The sequence below is a fragment of the Mustela erminea genome, chromosome 15 (genome assembly GCF_009829155.1).
Source record: "Mustela erminea isolate mMusErm1 chromosome 15, mMusErm1.Pri, whole genome shotgun sequence".
NCBI classification, from domain to species: Eukaryota; Metazoa; Chordata; class Mammalia; order Carnivora; family Mustelidae; genus Mustela; species Mustela erminea.
In genome coordinates this window covers 61,941,450-61,967,686 of record NC_045628.1, presented here as the reverse complement: position 1 = coordinate 61,967,686, position 26,237 = coordinate 61,941,450, and the positions used below count along the sequence as shown (strand labels likewise).

Below are 26,237 nucleotides of genomic sequence, written 5' to 3'. Positions count from 1 at the left end.
GCCACCAGGCCTCTTGCTTGCAAACTCCCGGTGCCCCACCTTGGGTTTCCGGGTGGTGGATGGCACCGTGGTTGGGGCATGGAAATGTGCCCCCCAGGAGAGCTGCCCAGCCTGCCCGCTTGACCCTGCCGGCCGCCGTCTCTGGGATTCCGGAGATACGAGGCCTCCTGGCAGGCAGATGGCAGGAGGCCTGCGTGCTGGCTCGTCTCCCCCCAGCTAGATCAAGTGGCACGGCGCAGGCAGCTGGAAGGCACCCGCGGGGAGAAATCCAGCACTATGCTCAGAAAGCTGCACTCCATCTTTAACTCGGGCCCGCAGAGGAAGGCGGGGGTGGCCACGGGTCCCGGCTGCGACCCGGCCAGTCCCACCGTGAGGCTGACCCGCAGCAGCTCCATGTACGTTGTCGGGGACCACGGGGAGAAATTCAGCGAGTCCTTGAAGACGTCCACAAGCATCAGCAGCATGGACAGCAGCCTGTACTGCCTGCAGCAGGAGGGGGACCGAGCGTGGCTGCTGTCGCGCCCCCAGGACTGCCTGCAGTACTTGCAGGAGCTGTTGGCCTTGCGGAAGAAGTACCTCAGCAGCCTGCACGACCTGAAGCCCAGCCGCGCCCCCGGCCTCTCCTCCCCCTCCTCCGCTGCCTCCGAAAGCGCGGAGAGGGGCCCCGGCCGGCCCACCTCCAAAGAAAGAAAGGTAAGCGCCGCTGAGACGCACAGCTGCGCCGAGGATTCTTCCGAGAGCCCCAGGTGCGCGCGGGGCACTTGGCTCGTCCCTTTCCCTTCGCGCGCGCCACTTAATTCGTCTGCACCTTTGGAGCCCCAGCTCGTCCTCCCTTAGAGACTCTCCAGCGTCTTCCCCTCTGCCTGGGGCAGGGTGGCCGTCCCCTGCTGCTTCTCTTCCTGGGGGAGGCCCTGGGGACGGGGGTTCGCGGTGTGTGCAGGGCAGCCTGGGGCGAGACCTGGGCTTGGGGTCAGCGCACGACGTTTGCACGTTTGCTTGGCGTGTTTGTCATGTGCCGCCCGCCTGATGGACGGCAGGACGCTTGGGTGGCCCCTGAACATCCCAGGCAGACGTGCGCTCTTCCCGGGAACCAGATGCTTTCCGACTTCGAGGTGTTCGGCTCCACAGGAGCCGAAGGCTGGAGGAGGGGCTCCATCTGCGGGTTGGGTCCCGGCCTCCAGGGGACTCGGGCGCAGCCTCCAGACACCCCGTGACTTCATGGAGAGGGCATGAGAGCTTTGCAGGGCCCTGGAGGCTTCAAGCCCGGGCAGTCCAAGCAGGAAATTAGCCCAAGTCCCGGTAGTTATTTCGTGGTTGCTACTCACCCCGGTGTTTGTACACAGTATCCCTCCTTGAGCTTTCCACTAATGCCACAGGGGAGCTGCGACAGACTCCTGTGTCCCAGAGGGGCAAGCTGAGGCTCAGTGACCTGTTCTGGCAGGACCTCCAATTCCTTGGAGCACTCCTTCCTTCAGTCCTCAATTTTTAATTTTTATTTTTATTTTCCCCAAATGCCTGAGGTTTGAGGCTGTTTGAAATTCCCACCGATCGTTTCCCTGATGCCTGGACAGCGGACCTGTCTCTCCCACATCCTGTTTCTGAAGAGCGAAACATCCTGTTTCCGGCAGACCAGCACTCTCTTTTGTGACTCCTAAATGGGCTACGGAGGCCCTATTACCATTGAATGACTGATTGGCCAGCTATCAGATCTCTAGGGCTTGGCCACCCCCCACTGGTTTCAGCTGTCTGCATTTTATCCCAGGTGGCAGTGGTTTAAATAACCATGTTTGTTAACCCCCAAAATACATCAATGCCCCCGTACCTACTCTTGGGTTCCAGAACAGACCCTGTGACCGGCCAGCACAGTTCCTTCAGGGTCACCTCCCATGACAGACGGGACTGCAGGGGGCTCTGGAGTCCCTCGTAGTTGGATATCGTGGGGTTCTCGGCTCTGGTTAGAGTCCCTCCAGGCACCACATTTTCCTGAAAAAGAAAAAAAAAATGCAGTTGTCTCTTTAGAAAGCCTGGCTTCGCTCCTCCTTGCGCTCTTCCTAGTTCAGCAGTCTGAAGGTCCAGGGAGGGCTCAGGCACAGAACACCAGTTCTGGCCCTGTGGACACAACGTGCACATTTCCTTGGGAGATGCCTCTCACCATGATGTGACCAGAAAAAAGTGTGTGTGTGTGTGTGTGTGTGTGTTTAAAGATTTTATTTATTTATTTGACAGAGAGAGATCACAAGTAGGCAGAGAAGCAGGCAGAGAGAGAGGAGGGAGCAGGCTCCCCGCCCAGCAGAGAGCCCAATGTAGGGCTTGATCCCAGGACCGTGGGATCACGACCTGAGCTGAAGGCAGAGGCTTAACCCACTGAGCCACCCAGGCTCACCCAGAAAGAAGTTTTAAAATGGCTTTGTTGTTGGTCGGACCAAGACCTGAATTTTAGTGGTTTCTTTACCAGCTGTGTACCTTGGTCAGGTTATCTTGGCCTCTCTGGGCCTTGGTTTCTGTAGCATAGAAATGGAAATAAGAACATACCCCTTGAGGCAAAAGCAAGATCCTGTCTGTGATAGGACCTGGCACATAGTAGGTCTTCCAGGGCTTAGTCTCCGGCAGACCAGCACTCTCCTTTGTGACTCCTGAAGAAAGAGAAGGATGCCGGGTGTACCTGAGACATAATGGGTGCCCTCTCCAGGGCTAGTTGGGTGGGAGGAGCAGGGGACCCGAGAGCTCCTTTCTTCTGGAATGTCATCCCCTTCCTGCATTTGTAGAAAATGCCTGCTGATCTTCAGGTTTCAGGTAAACACCATTCCTTCTCCTGAGCCCTTATCATGTGCTGAATTGTATTTCCCCAGAATCATATTTTTAAATCCTAACACCCTATAACTCAGAGGGTGACCTTATTTGGAGCTAGGCTGATTACAGATAAAACTAGTTGATTGTGGGTATTAGGGTGGGGCCCTAATCTGACAACACCAATGTCCTATAAGAAGGGGAAACTGAGATGAACACACACACACACACACACACACACACACACGGGGAACCCTAGGTGAGGTCTGGACTTGGCTGCTACAAGCCGGGGACCTCCCAGAAACTGGGTGGGGCCTGGACCACATCCTTCCCTAATGCTTTAAAGAGAACATGGCCCTGACAAGACCTTGGCCTCAGACTTCTGGCTTCCAGACTGGAACAATAAGTTTCTGTTGCTCCAAGTGGCCCAGGGGGTGGGACTTAGTTATGGTGGCCCTAGGAAATGAGCACAGCCCTCTGCAGAATTAGCCTTTTCTTCTCTCTCCCATTAGTCTAAACACATCTCTGTTCTAGCCTTTATCACATTCTCCCGTGGCATGTTGCTTGTGTGTCTCCTTGGTGCACGGCAGCCACTTTGGTATGCGTGATCAAGCTGAAACAGCATCTTTGTCATTTTTCTGTCCCCAAAGCACAACCACTGGTCACTTATGAATGCTTTATAAAGTCTGGTCTTTTGTGTACAGATGACGGAAGCGCTGGCCTTGGGGTAGGGAATGAGCGGTGTTCTCTGGGCACCACAGCACCGTGGAGACCTTTTCTCCCTCCTCACGAATTGACCAGCCCCCAGCCTGGCCACAGAACTTACATTCCCCTGTCTGTCTCTCTTTTCTGAAAAGATAATGGTTTTTAGGCTGTTCTGTTTAAAACTCTCAGTAAGAAATATATGTTATACACAATTGATGAAATATTGAACACTACCTCTGAAACTAATGATTACTATATGTTGGTTAATTGAATTTAAATTAAAAAAAGAAAAAATATATATTTTTGATACTAACCTAGTTTATTCAATACAACCAAAACAAAAATTCATAAGATACAGTTATTCCTATTCTCTGTGTGGTACTCTGATATTTTTTCAAAACACTCGATACTATTTTTTTTTTTTTTTTAGTTGTTTCGCATGCGGGTCATGACACACTAAATTTATTCCCCAAGCCATTCCAGGGTCCAGACTCACATTTTCTCATACCCTGGTAAGGCATTCCTAGTCGGGCCTGCTGAAATGTTAACAATGGCTAAGGAACGATACATCAGGTTGCCAAATGATCTGGGGTCCCAGCCCCCTGGAGATGGGCGAGCCGGGACGAGTACCCGTGTGGATCATAGTGAGGACAGGCCAGAAGGGAAGCAAGCCTGGGGGTGGATGTGGGGAGGCCCTCCTGAGCCCCTGCACCGAGGGGTTCCTGGCCAGGCCCTGTGACAGTCCGCTCCTCCCTCCAAACAGGAGGTCATTACGAAAATGAATGAAACACATGGTCTGCAACGTTTTGAAGTCCAAACAAAAAACCCACAGCGGAGAATTTTTGTGTCAGCATCAGGTATGAGCCATAGTTTGGGACTCACTGTTTAGAGGCTCCAGTGTTAGAGTTTCCAACACGGTGCAAAATTCAAGTGGCAGAAGGAGAGCATATTGGAAGTGGGTCCTGACCTGGAACATGGAGTTTCTGAACCAATAAGGCAAAGCCACCCAAGCCCCCGCCCTGGGCACCTCGGGCATTCCCGTCAGCAAAGTGGCACCCGCCAGTCTCCTCCTCATGCCCCAGCCCTGCTCTTCGGCCATGGCCCCGGGCCCAGCCAGTAACAATCAGCAGTTAGTCCTGACTTCTGACCGTCCTCCACACGTGCCGAGTACTAGCCCCAGTCCACAGAGGGGAGAGCTGGGTTTCCAAGACAGGAAGCGATTTAGGGAAGGCTGTGCGCCTGATGAGGAGAGAGCCAGGATTTAAACTGGGTCTGCACGGTGCCAGAGCTTACACGCTTGCCCACGGAGCCACTCTGCCTTTCAATCAGAAAATGTAAATTATCTGTCAGAGGAGGGTGTGTGGCCCCTCAGGATGAGGTGAGCAGACTACTTTATCCTGCACCCCCAGGCCAGGGAGAGTCATCAGGGAGGTACATGCTTCCTGTCCCGCGTGGATTCCGTGAGAGGGGAGAAGCGCTCTCATAGGGGCTGCGTGGCCCGGGCTCCCCTGTGCAGGAGAAACCCAGACCCGAAGCATCGAGCTCTCTCCTCCCCACCATCTGTGAGTCAGATTTCCCTTCGTCTCGACACCTTCCCTGCACACGGCTACCTCTGACTCCATTTTTACTCTTGGTCCCTGCAGCACCGAAACCCTGAGTGTGTGTTGTCTACTTTTGCACTAGGAAGAAAGCTGGGCAGAAGGCTTGAGTTCAGCTGCAAGAGGAACTTCACAGTGGGGCGGACTATATCTTCAAACCATTTCCACAGAAACACTTTTTCATTCTTCCTCACTTATCCTACGAAGTACTTGAGATGAGCCACCTGCCGGCAGAGTAAAGCAGCCGCAGAAATAGGACAACTGGAAGAGAATAAAACATCAACAGAAAATCAAGGCTGCGTAGATCATAATTCAGCAGCTACGGAGGAGTTTGGCTCTGTATCTCTTGGAAGCTACCCTAAAGAGAGCTGGATTCGTATTAAAATTCTGTCTAAGAGGAAGAACTCATACCCTTTGGTTAGTGGAAGTGAGATTTTTTTCTCCTCAGCTTTACGTTGCAGAATTTCTCATATGGGCCCTGGTGCAGAAACCACAAGTGAGGAGCACCTGGGTGGCTCAGTGGGTTAAGCCTCTGCCTTCAGCTCAGGTCATGATCCCAGGGTTCTGGGATTGAGCTCCGCATCGGGCTCTCTGCTCAGTGGGGAGCCTGCTTCCCCCTCTCTCTCTGCCTGCTGCTCTGCTTACTTGTGATCTGTCTCTCTCTGTCCAATAAATAAAATCTTAAAAAAAAAGAAAAGAAAGGAAAAGAAACCACGAGTGATGGAGCTAGTGATGCCCTCAATAATTTTTAAGTAACACCTCATCAATAGCTATGTCCTCCCTGCCTCCCTCCCTGTCAGGAACTGGGTGTGTGTCAGGAGCTGTTCTAAATACTGGTGAGCAAGTCAAAGTCCCTGTCCTTGTGGGTGGTCACGCTTGTGGAAAAGCAAGGCAACAAACCAGTCCACACGTTTCTGGTGGTGATTTCTTAGAGCCCCTGCTGCGACAAGCTTGCCTTACATCTTAGTGAGGGTCCAGGCAGTGGCACCCGGGTACGTAACTTCTGGCCATCCCTTCTGGACCCAGCGGGGAATTCAGATGCTGGAGGCATGGATGGACCACACATCCGCCTGACGATCTTTGTCGAAAGCCTCTGAAGTTGTTAGAACTCTCTCCATGCAAGAGTTCTCCATTACAGAAAAATGTCTGTAAAAAGCAGAAAGCTATCCTGTCGTGTTTCTTGCTCTTTGCGCCCCTTGTCTCAGCATCTTGGAGAGTGAATTGCTCCTTCTGCCATCTGTTTTGGGGGTCTTGTCTGGGACATGACTGGCTTCAGCCTGTGTCTACCCCCTTCACCTAGTTCTTTAGGTAATTTCTTCCAGTTGCTGGGAGGGGTTCTGAGATACTTGACTTCTATCTTTCCATTCCTCATAAAGACTGCTTTTCTCAGCTTGGATTTTTTTTTTCTTAAATAATAGCTTTGATTTACATACCATGAAACTCACCCTTGAAAGTGTATTACTGAGTGGTAGTTAGTATCTTCAGAGTTGTGCAACCTATCACTAATATCTAATTCTAGAGCATTTCATCACCCATTTCAGTTTTTGTGTGTGTGTGTGAGTGGTGAAATAAACATATTTACCATTTTCCACATGGCACTTCTTAGCCCCTTAAATGAGTGCTTTTTAGATGTCCCCAGCTTATGGATAATGGAGTATATCACAGTCAATGAATCCTTAAGAAATTTAGTGTTTCTCTTTGGATTTTATATAAATTTTTTTAGAAAGAAATGTGTGACACTGGACCCCTTTCAAATTGTTACTTGTCAGACAATAACCAGAGTTCTTCACACTAGTCTTCCATGATTTTTCCAAATGATTGTTTACTTCATCTGAAAGACTATGAAGCCTTAGCTAATACATTTTTAGACTACTTTACAAAATGTATTAGTAGTACACTAGAAAATGAATCCATTAAGAGGTCAGGGAGGCTCTAAAGTACTTCAATTAGGAACGAGGAGAATTTTTTTTTTTATAAAAGGTCTGATTATTTCTTAAGATATGAAAGTCTTCTTAAGTAAAATGAACTTTTAAAAAATTTAGCATTTTAACCATTTTTAAGGGTGCAATTCACTGACATGAAGTGCATTCACAATGGTGTATAGCCCACTACTCTCCTTTCTAGAACTTTCTTGTCACCCCAAACAGAAAGTCTCCTTCCCAAACAGTAACTCCTGATTTTCCTGCTACCTCCACTCCTGGTAACCTCTGTCATGCTTTCCATCTCTATCATTTTGCCTACTCTGGGAACCCCAGATAAATGGAATCATATAGCATTTGTCCTTCTGTGACTGGTTTCTGTCACTCAGCATGTTTCCCAGGTCCGTCCATGTTGTTGCCTGTGTCAGAACTTACTTCCTTCTGCAGAGCTGAACAGCTTGGGTTTTTGATGTTTGGTGAAGAGGAAGAGTTCGAGACAAGGCTTGCTCTGCCCAGAGAGCTTGTTAGCAGGGGTTGGCGGCAGTGCCCCCTGGAACACTGCCCAGATGGCTTGAGCCAGACATTTTCTGAAGTGAGGGCTATCGGTCAGCCACTGCAAGGAGAAGAAAACATTATTAATGTTCTTATGGGTTACCTAATTCTGAGCAGCTTGGATTCCTGATATGTCTGTCTGGATGAACTAACTGCAAAGTGCTCCCCACCCCTGCACCCTGCCCTACCCCACCCCAGCTAAAGAAATTCACCTGCTACAATGGTTTAAAAAGAACCAATGGAGTTCTGGAGAATGTTTGCCAAAAGTGACTGATTTTTATTTCAAGTGGTTTTATTCTGGTAATAGTTTGCTTTCAGAGTCAATTTTCTATTGAGGCCACCCAATCCTGGCTTATCATATAAGACCACGTCAACAGCAAATAGAAACTTCTTTCTCCTCTAGGGCAGAAGGATCTGAATCCAATTAATCTAAAAAGATTCCAAATCTTTCATGTACAATATGCATGTATAATTTCCTACAGGATAGAAGGCAGATTCTAGATCTGTTTTTACACCTCTGAAAATTATTTTTCAGATCTGCTGGGGAGACTTTGTGCAAACACGGTGATATTAAAATGAAGGTTTTCTGGAGTGTCAGTTACTGGGAGAGTCTCTATCACTTGGCCTATATCTGGTTTGCAGAGTTGAAAGGCGGGACTAATTCAATATGAGCTGCAACGAATATTCTCTTTGCTTGGCAGAGTTCTCCACAAGCTGACAAACAATATGATGATGATTGATAACAAAGCATATAGTTCCAGAAGCCCCTCTCAGTCAGACCACAAGATGGATAAATGCATTCTCCAACCTATCCTGCAGGCACATGCTGTTTGCTCAGCCTAGTAATAATACTTCTTCCTCCCTTTTCCTCTCTACCACACCCGATTCACTTGGCTAACTTCTTGTCTTTTAACAGCAGAGAAAGCATTTCCCTAGGAAGCCATTTCTCACATCTACAATCTAAGAGTGGATTTCCCCCCTCCTTGAGTCTGAACCCCCCATCTCAATACTTAGCACCCAGCACCCAGAACTCAGCACTGTAATTGTCTGTTCATTTGTACATTCTGCTACTGGCTATGAGCTCACTGAGTGAGAGGACTGCATCTGATTTATCTTTCTATCTCCAATCTCTTGCGTGGCTCCAGGCACAGAGCAGACATTCAATAAACCAATAACCTGAAAAACTCCAACTGTAACTTAAGAAAGTTTATTTTATTTTTTTAGAGATTTTATTTATTTATATGCCAGAGAGAGAGAGAGAGCACAAGCAAGTGGAGCAGGAGGCAGAGGGAAAAGCAGTCTCCCCGCTGAGCAGGGAGCCCTATGTGGGGCTGGACCCCTGGACCCTGGGAGCATGACCTAAGCCGAAGTCACTTGCTTAACCCACTGAGCCACCCAGGCGCCCTTAAGAAGGTATAAGAAGAAAACTTACGAAGTTTGGTGGAAGATCTGAAAGAGTAGTAGATCAGTTGTTTTCACTGAGTGGAAAATTATCTTTTATTTTTAGTGGAGTAGAATATAGTTTGAGTATATTCATATGGAATCATATCCTAATAATTAAAATATCCAGTGTGTAATGGATCAGAGTTCACCACCATCAAAAAAACATTGGGGGTAAACTTAGAAAGAAATTATGGGTGATAAAATGCTATTAGATAAAATTTATAAAACACAGAGAAATATAAGAAATAAAATAAAAAGAACTTAGAATCCTACCATTTAGAGATAATTACTATAAAATGTTTAGGTATATTCTCTTTCAATCATTTATTTCCTGTATATTTACATATATGTAAATTAGGGTTGCCACCTAAACAAAGGATGCTTATTTAAATTTGAATTTAAGATTAAGTGATGGGTTTTTTAAGTATAATTATGTCCATGCAATATTTGGTATATATTAACCCTAAAAAATTATTCATTTTTTTATGTGAAATTGAAATGTAACTGCTGTCTTATACTTTTATTTGCTAAGTTTGACAACCCTAATGTATGTGTATGTATGAATTTACTAAATCTGGCTTATATCATATACTTTTTACAATCTCTTTTTGGTTAATATTATATTTTGTGGATTGTTTCCTGCCTCAGTAACTAGTTTTTGAAAACTAAAGTTTCAATGACAAAAAATATAACAGCTCGCATTCTTTAATTGTGAAGAATTACAAATAAATACATCGTATTCAGTAAGTCATGTTATTAATTCCTGAAAGTATGACTAATGGGACAAAGTTTAAAGGTCATTCAATTTTAAAGATTCTTCTACATATTACTCCAGAAATATTTTATAATTTACACTTTCATCAACAGTGCGTTAAAAAGCACTTCTTACTGCATTTTATTAACACCTAGTATTGCATTAATTTAGAAAGTTCACTGATGTAATAAATTGCATTATTTTATATACTTTTCTTTGATTATTACTTGAGCAAAAAGGACCCTTTTAACTTACCAAACCAATGTGTACTTCCTGTTTAAGGGATTGCCCATTCAAGCCTTCTACAGTTTTCTCTTGGCTCCAGTAAAGATTTCTTATTTCCATGAACTCATATTAAGAATATGAGCACACTGTTTGCCATAGGTGCTAAAAATATTTTGCCCAAGTTATTATGTGTATTTTAATTTTATTTGACATTTTCTGGTATATAAATACTACTGATTTTTATGTAATCAAAGATACCCATTTTTGTCTTTGATATTTCTTCCATTGCTTTTCTGCTTGGAAAGCCTTTTATGTCTCAAGGTCAGCTGGGTATTTGTCATTTTTTTTTCTTTTTTGATAGCTCCATTTTTAAAAAACCCAAGTCTTCTCTGAATCAGCAGTGTATCTTGACTGGAAGTGGGAAGTGAGAATCCAACTTGAATTTTCCCCAAGAAGCAAAGTTTTCCACCATGTAGAGATAAATTCATCCCTTCTCTCTACAGATTGTGATGTTTCACTTATTGCATGTGTTGGTTTTATACAATGCTTCAAGGATATGAATTCAAATCAATTTAATCAGGTTTCTAACTATTTGATAAGTGTGAGCAATTTTTTTTTTTCTACTTGGTGTTTTGTTAAAGTGGAATGATCATTTAGATGATATGTAAGGAGAGGAGCTCCCAGGTGTGGGCAGAAGAAATGGTGTCCTTAAGATTAAAAAGCAGAGAGGAAAAAGACTAAGCCTATCAGCCGATGAGTCTATGATATCTAAGATCAAGACAGAAGCCGTGTGGCTCCATTTCCAAAATGACTGTAGCCTTTAGTTATGATAAGGGATGCCAAAGCCGAGTTATACTAGAGTTTATGACAAACGTCTTCCTTCTTTTTATCTCTTTGGATTGATTTTCTCAGCTCTCTTTTCTATTTCACCATTTTTTTTTTCCAGTTCAGGCAAGTGTACCATTTAGCTTAAATTTCATTGAAATTTTGTATGTAGGTATATGTATGTATGTAATTAAATTCCAGTGATATACCCTTTTCCTAGTTGCTGTTTCTCATAGTTTCAGTCCTTGTTTCATAAACTCCCATTCTTTCTTCATAACCCCTCTTCAATTGCGGGTACATGCTTTCTTAGGCATTGTAATATAAAAAGGATAAGGTCAATATCACCTTGGACTTGGTCTTAAATATCCATCCCAAGGATGGCAGAGGGTGAAGAAGATGTATTAGAGCTTTTAGGGCTTGTCCTCAAAAGCCCCCACCTTTCTTGGGTGATATTAAATTGCTTGTGGATAAGTATGAGCTGTTTTGCAATAATTTCACACAACAGAATGATCCAAGGGAAAGTGGTCTCTCCAGTCCTGACTAGTTCCACATCTGGTCCTGGAAATTTACTGACATTCATATTTCCAGATATTATTTGTTCAACAGAGTATTACCAGTACTCCATAAAAATAAGGAGCACGGAGTTCTTAATATTTGCCAAGTTAAATCCAAAAGGATACACAGGCAACATGCAAGCTGATTGGAGAATATAAACCTAGGTAATGGCATGTATATAACATATATTCGTTCACTCAATGAATGATTACCACTCCATGCCTGACCCTGAACTAGGCACTCAGCATTCACAGGTGGAAAGGCAGTCTGCTTGCCCTGACATGGCCCATTGTCTCGAGCTGCAGCCCTCAGCATCACTGTTGGAACCACACTGGTATGCTGAGTTTCCTTGGCAGAGAAACAGGTAGAATTTCAATCAGAATGTTGGGAGTTGTGTATCTCTCACAATCTGTCTCATATAGGCAGGGGCTGGTGGTGAGCTATCACGGGAGTCTTATCCATGAGTGTTAGTTGCCAAAGCATTGCCAAAGAAGAGGTTACAGATTGCTGGTCTCATGTGGGGCTAACGAGGAGAACACAATGCATGGTAGTGGACTGTCCGTGCCAGTCAGAACACAGGCATGGACGAGATGTGCCTATGTCTGTCTGCTGCAGTGGGGGCAGGTGACATGGGAGCTGGCCCTCCAACGGAGGTGAGGGGATACCCAAGTAGGAGAGGTGAGAAGAGGGTGGACATTTAGGGGTGGTCCTCTGGGCTTTGGGTGGGTTTAGAATGTCCCCCACAACCTGACCTCTGACATGATATTGCTGTTCGAACTGGAAGGTCAATGTGTAGAATCCAGACCTCTTGCAGATAAATAGGGACAGGTCCTAGAAGAAAAAGAATGGATGGGAGAAACCCAGGCACCCAAACAGCAGACAAAATCAGGCAGGATGGCCGATGATGTGAAATGCAGGAAAATATCATAAACTGCACTGGGGGCCTCAGAAATGACAATGAGAAATGTAGTGGAGTTCAGTTGGGGAAAGTGCAAAGGGAAAAGTAATTGGAGACCCAGGGCTGGTGTGAAGGGGGTGGGATAGGGAGGCTTGGAAAATGATAACCCCAAGGCCACCGAAGGTTCCATGGGAAAGGCACAAGGGAATGGAGCCGGCAAGGCAATACGGCTGCTTTCAGCCCACGTGCCTCTTCCCCGGGGCTGCTGTGGGGCCCACAGCGAGGGAACATGAGCCCTGTGACACGGGGCCCCGGGCAGGTACAATGGGAAGGTTGTCCAGAGACGTAGTTAAAAGATTCTGGGCTAGAAAACAGTCAGGATTGGGAGTGAAGCGATCCTCTTCTAGCCGGAGTTCTGAGTTCCGAGAGGGGACACTGTACTGCATCCCACCCAGGGGTGTGGGCGCCTAGTGTCCCTTCTTGTACAACCACTGCCTTATGAAGTAGATTTTCCTGTGATATTGGTCTGGGGCCTGAACCCTGAGCTCGGTTGTTGTCTCTCTCATGCTAGGGACCAAGGGAATGTGGCAGTGGAGGCAGAAAAGGCCAACAGAAGCTGTGGGGAAGCAAAGAAAAGTACCAAACCTAGAGTCAGCCTGGGTTTAAACCGTGGCTTGAAAAGGCTCAGATGTGTAGCTTAGCCTTGGGACTCAGAAAAGTCACTGCGGCGCCTTCATTTGGAGACACGTGAACGTACACTTTTATAAGGTATGACTGATTTGCCAGATGGCTTGATGCTTCCCATTCTCTCTACCAAGCAGATACATAGAGAACAGAGTACTTATAATTAGAAGCCTACCCCAAGCGAGGATATTATTGGCAAAATGCAAAATGGCATATGCATTAAGCACTAACTCGGATAGCCAAAGATTACTGAGAAGCCAAAGAGCTGATGACAGGGGGCTATGGTCTGTTCTGACAGTGGGTCCACACGATGGGGAGCCAGGCAGGGTTCCCCTGGGGCAGAGGGTGGTCTCTGTCTACTGCTGCGAAGTAGTCCTCAGGATACATGGGGTGAAGAAAGCAATGTTTACAGCCCTATCTTGTAGGTGTCTTTTTGTTTTTTAAGAAAGTGGGTAAATACACATATAAATTCACATTTGCTTATATTAAAAAAAAACAACAACAATGGAGAGATGAACAAGAACCTTGGTTCCTACTACCCAGCGCGAATCTTAGCAGAGGTGAATGCTGAACACGAAACCCAGGAAGCAATCACAGCTGCATAAAGACAAGCTGAGGGAAGGCCTTCCCAGGAGGGGGTTTAGGTCAAGTTTGGGGACTGGAAGGGAAAGGTAGATGTTGGGGTGCACCCCTGTGGGGGCTCATCTACACTGTTGTTGGTACAGGGAGAGGAGCAGAGCTTATTCATTTGTACTTATTTATGTCCCTACTTCATTCCATAAAGGGTTTAGGGGGAATGGACAAAGGCCGTTGGGGCAAGTGGGGGAGCTCTCCTTTGGGATAAGACTCAGCCACACAGGTAAATATGGGTCAGCCACAGATAAAGTCATTAATGTCTCATTCTTATTTTCCAGACACACCAAGATCTATAGGCTCTTCTAGCAGAAGCAAGTTTTAGAATGGGAATGTGTTGGACGGGCCATCAGAGACCCCAGAAGTAGGACCTGGAGGAGTGGACCCTCCCGGGCTGGCTGAAGGGCTTCTATGTCGGGGTGGCCCTGAAGGCAATCACTTCTCAGCCTCGTAGAGAGGGCAAGGTGTGGGAGGGAGACCCGAGTCTCAAATCCTGAAGCTTGAGGCTTTGGAGGCAAACAATATATTTAAGTATTTGGGATGACCAGCAAGTGTGCAGCTGAAAAGGCTTTTGTCCACTGGTTTTGATGGACAGAATGTGTGGTGGCTGAAGTCATCATATATGCTGATTATTTCCTTTTTAACTTGTAAATGTGATCCTCGAAAGACAACACTTGAGGAGTTTCTGGATTTACGAGATTTTCGAGAGTCCACAGTCAAGGGTTCTTGTTAACATAACTAATAGTTGCGGACTCGCTCATTTCTGAGCCTTTGGTAGTTAAGATACCAAAGCTGACTCTTTTCTAAATTCTTTAATAAATGAAAGCAATGGATTCAGGCTGCTCTGAGCTACTGGCCAAAGTCTACATCCTGGAGACACTGAGGAATGAGCAGCTTAGATCTTTTTGTAGGGTGACTCCATGAAAAAGAACCTGATGCCCACATGTGAGACTAAGATCCTTGCCTTAAACCCAACACTGATGGAGGTTTCTCAGTCAGAGACTCAGAGACACCCTTTCCACGGGCGCTGAGATATAAAGACCTACAGACCTTGCGTCCCTATTAAATAATATTCATCCTTCTTTTGGGGTTCAGTCCAGATTGTGTGGATTTCTCCATTCTTTGTTTCTCTATTTTCCACTTCACACACACAAAAAAATTTCTAAAATGATAGGTGTCATAGTAGAATTAGGTTAGGGACTGAAGACCGTGGAGCCTAGAGGAGAGACCAGTACAGGAGAGGGGTGTGTCTAAGTGGAGAATGAGTTGACCCAGCCCATCTTGATGGATGAGTAGGAATCAGCCCCAATGAGACATTGAAGGCAGAGGGACCACTAAGAAAAACCACAGGGAGGGCAAGTATCATGACCTGCTTTAGAGATGGGCCCTCCTGTCATCTGCCTGCAGGAAGGATGCTTGGTGGCCTGGCCTGCTGTGCTCATACAGACTGTCAACCAGTCCTTCTGGTTTTAGTCCTGCTCCCCACTCTGAACCCTTAGTGTACCTGGTGTTGCCAAGTCTGGTGCATTTCAAGCTCCCAAGGGTCCAATTGTAACCCTTTTACTTCCCCAACCCATGATGTTCCAGAAGGCTGGTCCTTTTGCTTTTTCATATCTCCCTCCCTTCAGTTGCTTTGCAACTGCCAGAAGTTTCTGGAAATATATCTTTCACTGATGGCCTCTTTCTTCCTCCCTTTGTCATTAGGTTTTCTTCTCTCTGCCCTCCTGGTTTCATTTTAATGGGCTCTTTGAAGAGGGAAGATTAAGTACATGTGGATAGTATTCCACTTATAACACAAAAGATTCAAGTATATGTTGGGCTTTTTCAAAATTTTCTCTAAGAAAGTGCCTTACAAATATAAAAGGAAAAAAAACACCTTTCCATTTAAAAATGTTTTTAGTAGTATGAAATGCTTACATTTCACCAAGATCTTGTATGTACCTACAGATGTCATCATTTCATTTCCCAACATTCCAGCCTGTAATTTAATACTCACTTTTAATACCATCTCCCTCTAAAAATGCTCACATATGGCACAAAGACAGACACATAGATCAATGGAACAGAATAGGGACTCCAGAAATAAACTCATGGTTATAAAGTCAATTAATCTAAGACAAAGGAGGCAAGAATATACAATGGAGAAAAGACAGTCTCTTGGATAAATGGTTTTGGGAAAAAGGGACAGCTACATGCAAAAGAATAAAATCAGACCACTTTCTAACAACATACACAAAAATGAACTCAGAATGGATTTAAGACCTAAATGTGAGACCCAAAACCATCAAAATCCTAGAAGAAAGCACAGGCAGTAATTTCTCTGACATTGGCTATAGCAGCACTTTTCTAGATCTACCTCCTGAAGCAGAGGAAATAAAAGTAAAAATAAACTATTGGTACTACATCAAAATAAACAGCTTTTACACAGCAAATGAAACCATCCACAAAATGAAGAGGCAGCCTAGTGAATGGGAGAATGGGAGAAGATACTTGCCAATGAAGAGCTAATATCCAAAATGTATAAAGAACTTATACAACTCAATACCAAAAAATAAAAACTCATTTAAAAAATGGGCAGAGGACCTAAGAGACATTTTTCCAAAGAAGATATATAGATGACTAACAGACACAGGAAAAGGTGCTTAATTCAGTCATCATTAGTGAAGTGCAAATCAAAACTGCAATTAGATATCACCTTATCCTTATCAGAATGGCTAAAATAAAAAAGACAAGAAACAACAAGTGTTGACCATGATGTAAAGAAAAAGAAACTCTTGTGCACTGTTGGTAAAAATACAAATTAGTGCAGCCACTGTGAAAAATGGTATCAAGGTTCCTCAAAAAATTAAAAATAGAAGTACTATATGTCCCAATATTTCCACTATTGGGTATTTACCCAAAGAACACAAAACACTAATTTGGAAAGATATAGGTTTATTGCAGCATTATTTACAATAACCAAATTATGGAAGCAATCCAAGTGTCCATCAATAGACAAATGGATAAGGAAGATGTGGTCACACAAACACACATACACACACATTGGAATATTACACAGCCATAAAAAGACAATATTGAATCATTAAAAGACAACATGAGTGGACTTGTGGGTATTATGCTAAGTGGAATAAGTCGGACTGGGAAAGACAAATACCATATGATTCCACTCATAAGTGCAATCTAAAAAAGAAACAAAAGCGAATGAATAAACAGAAAGCAGAAGCAGACCTATAAATACAGAGAACAAACTAATGGATGCCAGAGGGGAGGGATAGGGATTTGGACAAAATGGGTGAAGGAGAGTGAGAGATATAGGCTTCCAGTTATGGAATGAATTAAGTTATGAGAACAAAAGGCACAGCATAAGGAATACCATCAATGATACTATAATAGCGATATAATGGGATAGCTGGAAGTTACATCTGTGGTAAACATAGCCTACTGTATACACTTGTCAAATCACTACACTGCACACCCGAAATTCATGTAATATGGTGTGTTCACTCTACTTGAATAAAGCAAAAATAAAATAAAAATGCTCACATAAAATAAAATAACTCTACAGAGATCAAACAGCCCAAGTTAACACACATTGCCCCTTCTTATCCTTCCTGAGTTCTCTTCTTTCCTAAATTCCTCCGATGGTCTTTCACGGGCTCCCACGATGATTTTGTGCCTTTCACTGTGAGTTCTCCATGGAGGTGCACCAGGGGACCTGAACTTCCCCAGGTGGGCGTTTGTGAAGACAGGGGTGAGGAATGAGATCATGAAGAAGAACAGATCAGGACAGAGCCTGGAAGCTGGTTAGGCACACTGTAGACTTTTTTTTTTTTTTTAACTCTGTATTTTATCATTCCTTATATTTTTCAAATAATCATACTAATTTTTCTTCAATTTATTCCATGACTTGAGCCCAAGTTTGGCCACTTTGGGTCCTGACAGCTCTTTCAGAGCATTTCCAACGTACCTTGTCCTTTCTTTCCTGCTGTCCTTTCCTTTCCTGTCCTTTCTTTCCTCATTGCCTCCAGGAAGGAGCTGCACGGTCCCCTAAGCAGGTGTTTACCTGCAGGGAAAATGGCCAAAGGAAGACTAAATATTTTGCCTAAAGATCCATAACTGTCTCTGAGTGAGGACGAGGTAGATCTTATTCTTTACTCGTCTCTCCTTGAGGCAATTAGAAACCCACTGACACACCGCAGTTGCGGATGGGGGCATCCACCCTCCTCCCCCAGGGAGCCCATTTAAATTTACTGTTTAAACTCTGCAAATTCATAACCACACATACATTCTGCTTCAGTGACGCTGTGTTCTTTTTGGCGGTGGTAGCTTGCTTGTGTGTGGGTGCTCAGAGGCTGGCTCAGGCAACTCTCTCTCCTGCCCCCTTGCCTCTAGCAGAAAGCAGCCGCAAAGAAGTACTCCCAGTTCAGCGCCGATGTGGCCGAGGCCATGGCCTTCTTTGATTCCATCATTGCCGAGCTGGAGACAGAGAAGCGGCCCCGGGCTGCTGAGCCAGAGCCCCCGAATGAGGACGTGGACTTTGATGGTGAGCGCTCGCCGGGGCGGGGCAGGAGGTGGGTGGGGGACAGTCTCTGGAGTGGGCTGGTGGAGGAGCTATGGGGGAACCCTAACCCCGAGTAAAGGGAAACCCACACTGCACACCAGAGCCCTGCCCAGGGCTTGCTTTCTCCTGGGGGCGGGGGAGGGGGCTTTGCTTTAGCTATATCTGCGGCCACCTCCCAGCCTACCCGACACTGTCATATATTTGGACCCAAACTCCTTCCTGTGGTCCACTGGCCAAAGCTGAGACAATGCACTAAAGAAAGGGGTTAGAGGAGGAGCTGGTGTGACATGGGTATGAAGACAGAGTTTCAGTCTTGCAAGAGGAAGAAGTCCTGGAAAGCTGTCCCTGGCCAGTGGGAATATATTCGGCGCTACTGGACTGGTCACTGAAAGATGGCTTGGATGGTAAATTTTAGATTCTCTGTATTTTAGCACTTTTTTTTTAAGAAGAAAAAGTAGCAGAGAATCTGTATTTAAAAATCTAGCTTCTCGCTCTGCCTGAGCTCCTTTGGCACTCTCTACAGGACCTGACTGCCCCTTCATCTGCTTTGCCCGCCCCCGTCTGCCCACAGCGCCCTCTGAGGCCCTCATGCTCAGGGCTCTGAGGACGATGCACAGGGCAGGAAAGGAGCAGGGGGCCTGCTGGGCCCGCCTGGGTCCCTGGAGAGGGACCAAGCTAAGGGCTGCGACTGACGCGTTTGTCCTTGCCAGCCTGCATCACTGGCTCTCTCCTGGTAGAAAGCAACCAATTCCACCACTTCATGAGCTCATCCCACCTTTATTTTTTTATTTTTTAATTTTTTTAAAGATTTTATTCATTTATTTGTCAGAGAGAGAGCGAGCGAGAGCGAGCACAGGCAGACAGAGTGGAAGGCAGAGTCAGAGGGAGAAGCAGGCTTCCTGCGGGGCAAGGAGCCCGATGCGGGACTCGATCCCAGGGCGCTGGGATCATGACCTGAGCCGAAGGCAGCTGCTTAACCAACTGAGCCACCCAGGCATCCCCCATTCCACCTTTAAATTCCATTACTTGACTGTCAGTTTCTTCAGTCTTTGACTCGCCCTTCTGGGTGTCATTGATGACGATTTTACTCAGGGGTTACTGGCCGTTGTTGCTGAGGGACCAACTTTTGGTACCAGTACTACATAATTCTTGATTGTTTTACTTAATGCTCAAAGGATCAAAGAAAAGATCCTTGTGGTTTGTAGTTGGTCTGGCCTCCAAGCACCGTCTCTGTGACATTTAGGGTCTCATGGAATTTCGCAGGTGATCCCTCCCACCCGCCGATCTCACTGTTCCTTGCAGGGGCCTCTGCTCGCCCTCCTCCTTGACTGCAACCCCTCAGTCCCAGACAGAGGCCAGCCCTCTCCTCGACAGCGGGGCCTGGGAAAGCCAGGACATGGGCGAAAGGAAAGCAAAAATCCACCGAGATTGCGGACAACAGGATCTCTTTGCTATTTTGTCCTCGGCTCTTTTCACTTCACTATTTGCAGTCTATCGTGGGTGGCTCTCCAAGTCAGTACACATAGATCTGTGTCCTTACTTTTAATGAACACATCACTATTTCGCCGTCGCCCTAACCATAATTGCAGGGTCAGGACTTTCCCATCCTCTCTAAGAACCCACTGTGGGATCTGTGCATTTGTCGTGGCCTCTCAGCCCGAGGCACTCTCTCCTGCTCCTCTCTGAGGGAGAGTCCTCCTTTCCTGGGGCACCGGCTTCTCTTTTCCAGTTGCCACCAGCTCCCGGGTGCACAGCCTGCACTCCAACTGGATCCTGCGGGCGCCACGCCGGCACTCCGAGGACATCGCCGCGCACACTGTGCATGCGACAGATGGCCAGTTTCGAAGGACCACGGAGTGCAGGACCATTGGCACTCAGAGGAGGCTCGAGAGGCACCCCATTTACTTGCCCAAGGCTGTGGAAGGGGCATTCAACACCTTGAAATTTAAGCCCAAAGCCTGCAAAAAAGAGTAAGTGCTTGGACCAAATCGTTCAGCCAAGATGTTTTTGTGTCCTCCAGACTCCTGGGGGTGGTCTTTAAGGTGACTTGAGTTCCCAACCTATATACCAAAAATTATTCTTACCTATTTTGGGGAGAGGGAGATCATTGTTAAAGATGTTTTTTCCTAGTCTATGCCCATACTCCAGCCTGGTTCACTGCTGTCACCACTCCTCATGGTCCCTTCAGCTGTGGATCTGCCTGCTCTTCCTTCTGGCCTTCTTGGCCCACATGCTTTGTGCCACCCTTTTTCATTGTCTCCCCACCCCTGCTGTGCCACTGACAACCTTGTGCTACAGATTTTGAATGAGCGTTTGGGGTTGAGTTGGGCATAGCACCAAGAGGGAACCAGCACCAAACTAATCAGATGTCCCTACCCTGGAAAGGCATTGGCCTGACTTAGATGGAGAACTTCTTGTCGGCTGGGCCCCTCCTGGCCACCTTGCTACCATCTTTCGGCCTTTCTCCCTCCAGATCCAACTCTCCCAAGAGTTACCACTTGGAGAGTTCCAACTCTCCAAGTTACCACTGTTAACTCCATTGGAATAGTGACTCAGAGCGTCCCTTCTCTGTGCAACTAGCCAAACCATGCTTAAACCGTCTGCCTCATTCCTCCCTTCCAGCCTGGGGAGCCCCCGACAGATCCTCTTCAACATCTCAGGAGAAGACATGGAATGGGATATGGAGCTCTTCGCGCCGGAGCCCCTGGCCTCTCTGGGGGAGGACTACCATGAGATGGAGAACCCCAAAGGGCAGTGGCTGCTTCGAGAAAAACTCTGGGAGCGAACAGTGCCCTGACTCCCTCTGAGCCATTCAGCCTGACTCAGGCTGGGTCGCTGAGAAGGGGGTCACTTTCAGCACAGCACTGAAGGTTTGGAAGGGTTAAAAATGGAGATTGGAACCAAGTCAAGTGCATGAGCCCAGCAGCACTGCCCGCTGCTGCCCAGTTAGTGCCAAACACACCTGTGGCCTCCCAGAGCACCTGCCTGGGGAGACTGTGGAGTCCGGCTCGCCTGGCACGGCAGGTTAGCAGGTAGGTACAGCCTGGTTGGTCTACCAGCAGGAGGAATGGGAGGCCTGGAGTGGGAGTGTCCCGGCTCACTAGCCTGGCCTCCCCCTTTCAGTTCTCTGTGCATCTGTCCAAGCGGCTGCTAATGTTGTGCTCAGTATAGGAAATGAGGCCACCCAGGGGTCTCTGGGCCAAAGTCCTCAGGAAGGCAGCTCTGGTCTCTGCGGGGCTCAGAACCACTTTGGTTACAAACAGAGGTTGCCCTCCTTTGTGCAGATCGCAGTTCAGGAAGCAGCTCCTTCTGTGCTAACACTCTCACAGTGTTCTAGAAACCTCTGCTGGATTACCCTGGAGATGGGGCCAGTGCCCTGGCACTGGGAAGGAGTGTGTCAGGGCCCTGCCTCGGGACCCCACTATCTCTCCCAGCCCCCAGACCCAGCTGCATTTCCCACAGGTGGTGGGCTGGGGATGGCAGGAGATGAGTGGTGCTTTTCTTGGTTCAGAAAGTCCTCACAGACACCCCTGCAACCAGTTTATGGCAGGCTGTGCCTCTCCCCTCCCCCAATTAAAAGGAAAATCAGCATCCTTATGTTCTTTTGAACTAGAAAGGATCTGTGAGTTTAGTAACCTATCTGAATCCGAATTACCCGTTAAACCTATTCTTTGCATCTCTCACATACTTTTTGTATTTCTGCCTGCTGGAGTTTGAGAACCGCTGGTTCGGAGAATACGTTGCATTTTGTTCATTCTTACTATTTCTTCTGGTGTTTTCTTATAAAGAAGTCACCCGGTGGGTGCACACTCATGAATGCTAGAGTGCTCATGGGGATAAGGGAAGGAGACAGATGAGGACAAATCAATAATCCAAAGTAAGCCCAGAATGCTCTAGGCTAAGGTTAGTCTGAGAGCAGAAGAGAGCTTTCCTTCTGCCAGGCTCACGTAATGATTTTCTCATTGTTGAGTTTTTTTAATAAAGAACCTTTTATCTGTGTGAACCCAGCTGTCTAAATCTAAGTATTTGTAACTCCTACGAGAAGAAAAAAAAAAAAACAACAACACGCTAATAATGACGAGGCATTCTTAGAAATTTTATGTCAACACATTTTAGATGAAGATATACTGGAAATGTTTTAATACATGTCTTTATTATTATTTTCTTTTTGAGTGCCAATGTCAATGTTTGGGAGGTTTCTTTAATTTTGTTGCTTATCCTAAACCCACTCTAGGCAGAAGCCTGACTGAAAAATAAATGTTTGGGAGATTTGTTTTATAAACTGCATTAAAACACACCAAGTTAACATTGCCACAGACCTTTCTTTACCCCAAATGTGGCCTTGTTTTGAAACCCCACAAATGAAAAGTCACCGCTAAGGATCATTTCAGGATGAAGGTCTCTTGACCCTGCCTCTTATCAAACTACAGTTTATCATGGATTCGACCCTGACATTATGTGGTGAAGACTCTGTGTACATTTTGCTTTTACAGATAAGAAAAAAATAAACAGGACAGAGAGGATGTTTGGAGTCTTGATTTTTTTTTTTAAGCATATATTGCTTATGGGGCATGAAGCTGTACTTTTCTCTTTTGCTTCACATTTTGTATATTTTTGCCTTTAATGAGACTATACACAGACTGCCTGAAAAATTCCATGATTCAGAAACAGAAGGCTGGCGTGTCTGGGATGATTTTAGGTATTTGAAATTGGTGATAAACCCCAGGGTCTGGGCTTTGTCTAGGGAATCCTGAGATGGGGTCTTGAGATAAATAAAATTTAAGACAATAAAAGTCAATTCAGCAAAATCAGCTCATTTGATTGATTCTCTTCTCCCAGTGATAACTGACCAATTATTCAATCAGCTGCTCCTCGAGGCACTGTGGTTCTCCAGATTGTCTTGGCTTTGATTTTTGGAAATAGACCTCTCTTTAGACAGAATGTCCAAAAAGAGAATGTGAGTTCCTGGTATCGGGCTTGTTCTTTAGACCTTGCTTTCCAGCTCTCACCACAAAATGTCTTCTTCACAGAAGAAGATACATGGGCAGTTTAGGTGGAGTGATATATCCCCAGCCCTTTGCCCCTTGTTGGTAGCTCTGCCACTGAGAACGTGGGGCTTCCAGGATAGAACTTTCTGGAGCCCACTCTCAGACACAGAGCCCAGAGCGGTTCTCATAGGAGACAACATTCCCCTCATCACTGATGGCCTTTTCATAGTGAACTAGTTTATTCCTGCTACTGTAACAATTACCACAACTTTAGGGGCTTAAAACAACACGGATTCATTCTCTAACAGGCTAGGGGTCCGAACTAAAATCCATCTGACTGGAATAAATCAAGGTCTGGGCAGGGCTGATTCCTTTGGAAGGCTTTGAAGGGAGTATCCATCCCCTGGCCTTTTCCAGCGTCCAGAGGCTGGCTGCCTGCCTGGCTTGTGGGCCCCGCCTCACGTCACCCCAGTCTTCTGCCTCTATCCTCCTGTCTCCAGCTACTCGCTCTGATCTCCTGCCTGCCCCTTCTGAGGACCTTTCTGATGACGGCGGTCCCACCTGGATGACGCAGGATCATCTCCCCATCTCAGAAACCTTAACTGAGTCAAATCTGTAAAGTCCCTTTTGCCACATACGGTAACATTCACAGGTTCTGGGGTTGCAGAACCTCCTGTGGGGAGACCATACTTCAGCTCCCCACACACGGTATCACAAAGTGTTCTTGTCCTTCTCAGTAACCCAGCCCAATTTCCTTGTAAGCTTGATTCTAACTGCCCAATATCCATGGTGAACTCTGACTTACCTGTCATTTCCCAGTTTCTTTATTCCATGTGCTACCCTCTAGTTTTGTGAAAATGAAATTCTGTCTTGTCTGACAGCCTCTTATTTTGGAAAGACTTTCTGATTACACAAAATCACCAACTGGAAACACACAATACATCAATCCTGTAAGGGAGAGGAATGGATAGCCAGTCTATATAAACATTGCTGATGGTCAAGAGTGATGCTTCCCTTCAATCAACCTATCAAGTTCTTAGTAAGCAACTGCTATATACTAAGCAAAATAATATAAGACACACTTTCTGCCATTTGGTAATAGGCCACCTAATGGGGGAAGATAGCACAAACATGGAACAGACAGTGCTGGGCATTTACTGCTTCATCGAGCATCTCAGTCTACCCACGAGAGGAACTCCGCACTTGCAGAGAATGCACTTAGCTCAAGGTATCACAGAGAGCTTCACGGTGGAGGTTCTCTTAAAAGACAGCTTTAGACTCTGACAGAGGACTGCTAAAGGCAGTCATTTCATGCACATGGATAGTTACCAGAAAAGTCAGAAAGGATAGTAGCCAGCAAGGGGATGCCCTTGACTGAAGGGCAGGATTTCTACTGAGCAGCCATGGAAAGCTGGATTGACAGAAATTAAGGAGACTTGATCAGACAAGTCCAAGAGTCAAGCTTTACTACATCTTGAGCTAAAGAGTGGAGAGAAGAAGCCCTAGAAGATGCAATATAGCATCTTCTATAGTGTGTGTTGTGGCGGTGGGCAGTGGTGAGTCCGGAAGTGGGCCCTAAAATGCGGTGGGATTAAACCGTTAAGCTCCCCACAGCCTCAGGAAGAGAGACCCTCAGGCCCCTGGTCTGAGTTCTGTGGTGGATCTTGCCTATGGTCCCCTGTGGGTCACACGCATTCTCAGATGATATCGGCTCCCACCTCCTTCCAATCAAATATGGCTGCCTTGGATTCCCCAGTTCCTCATCAACAGCACAGGTCAAGGCAGCTCTCCTTGAAAGGGGCAGGAGGAGTGTGATGGTGGTAAGGGGAGGGGTTGGGCAGGCATATATTGTAAATAAATTGATGTAGCCATTTTTGTTGACCTCCCAGGCCACAGAGCATGTCAAAGCCTTCGGGTTATTCTCTTGGGGGAAATGCCCATGTTTGTTTATCCATTTGTTTGTTGTTTGAAAAAGAATATGCAGCATTTACTATGTCCCAGCTTGTGTCTGGAGTTATAATATAAACAGAATCTCTCACAGAACTTTCAGTCTGCGGTAGATACATACCTTCCTCCAAGGGTTACACCAGCACACATGAATCACAATTGAAGTAAGTTCTGGAAGGAAGGCCTTTGGTGTCACAGGGAACTTGTAAGGGGGACATCTGAGCTGGCTGGGGCAGGGTGGCTTGGGAAGGGCTTTCTAGATCCCACATAGCTTCATTTGTCATACTCGGATACTCAACTGTCACCTCCTCAGAGAGGTCTTCTTGACGACACTATCTCACCCATCACTGATCTTAACCTCTATTATGTATTAGCTGGCTGCTCTGTGTCTACTGTGATCTAAAACACGCCTGTGTATACACACAGACACAGACACACACACACACACACAGACATACACACTTGCACACACAGTCTCATACACATTCACTTGTGCACGCTTGCCCCCATTAGACTGGGAGCTCTGTGAGGGCAGTAGCTTAGTTTAGCCCCCGTATGTGCTCAGAAATCTTCCAGGCCCTGAGAATTATCTTCCAGGCCCTGGGAATAGAACCAACTCTCTGACTTCAGAGCTTATACAAACTTGGTGGGAAGGGGCGTGCGGGCAACAAGCAATCATATGCTACGTGCATATATATTCAAATGTAATAATGTGTCAGGGAATGACCAATTCTGTGAAGTAAAATAGAGAATGGGAAGGGCAGGAGGTGGGATTTTTAGTCAGAGAAAGCCCAGCAGAGGTGGTGATCCTTGAACAGAGCTCTGAACAAGCGAGGGATTGAAGGAGATCAGGGGAAGGACTGGTCAGGCCAAGGAAGGAGCCTACATCTACATGAAGTCCCCAGGCAGGAAGGCATTGGGGGACCTTGAGGATGCAGGATGGAAGGTACTAGGTTGTCTTTGGAGGGTTCTGAACAGAAGGGTAGCACAGTCAGATTTAATTTTTGAAAGATGTCTGTGGCTTTTGGGTGGGGGTTTTACTGAAGGACTCAAAGGGACAACTTGGGACACCAGCTGGGTTACTCTCTGTGGGCCAGACAGGAGGTGTCGCTGGCAGCCTGGATGGGAGGACTGGGCTGCGACAAGATGGGTGGGTTGGGAGA

The 26,237-nt window shown here is 46.2% G+C and overlaps 1 protein-coding gene across 1 annotated transcript; it reads left to right on the top strand.

Moving 5' to 3' along the window:
• The first annotated feature begins 235 nt into the window (after window positions 1-235).
• Window positions 236-22,855, top strand: C15H13orf42 (chromosome 15 C13orf42 homolog). Its single transcript, XM_032315196.1, has 4 exons — window positions 236-693; window positions 17,974-18,121; window positions 19,869-20,109; window positions 20,762-22,855. The coding sequence occupies exons 1-4, from the start codon at window positions 277-279 to the stop codon at window positions 20,934-20,936; spliced, it is 981 nt and encodes a 326-aa protein (XP_032171087.1). The 5' UTR covers window positions 236-276; the 3' UTR covers window positions 20,937-22,855.
• The last annotated feature ends 3,382 nt before the right edge of the window (window positions 22,856-26,237 follow it).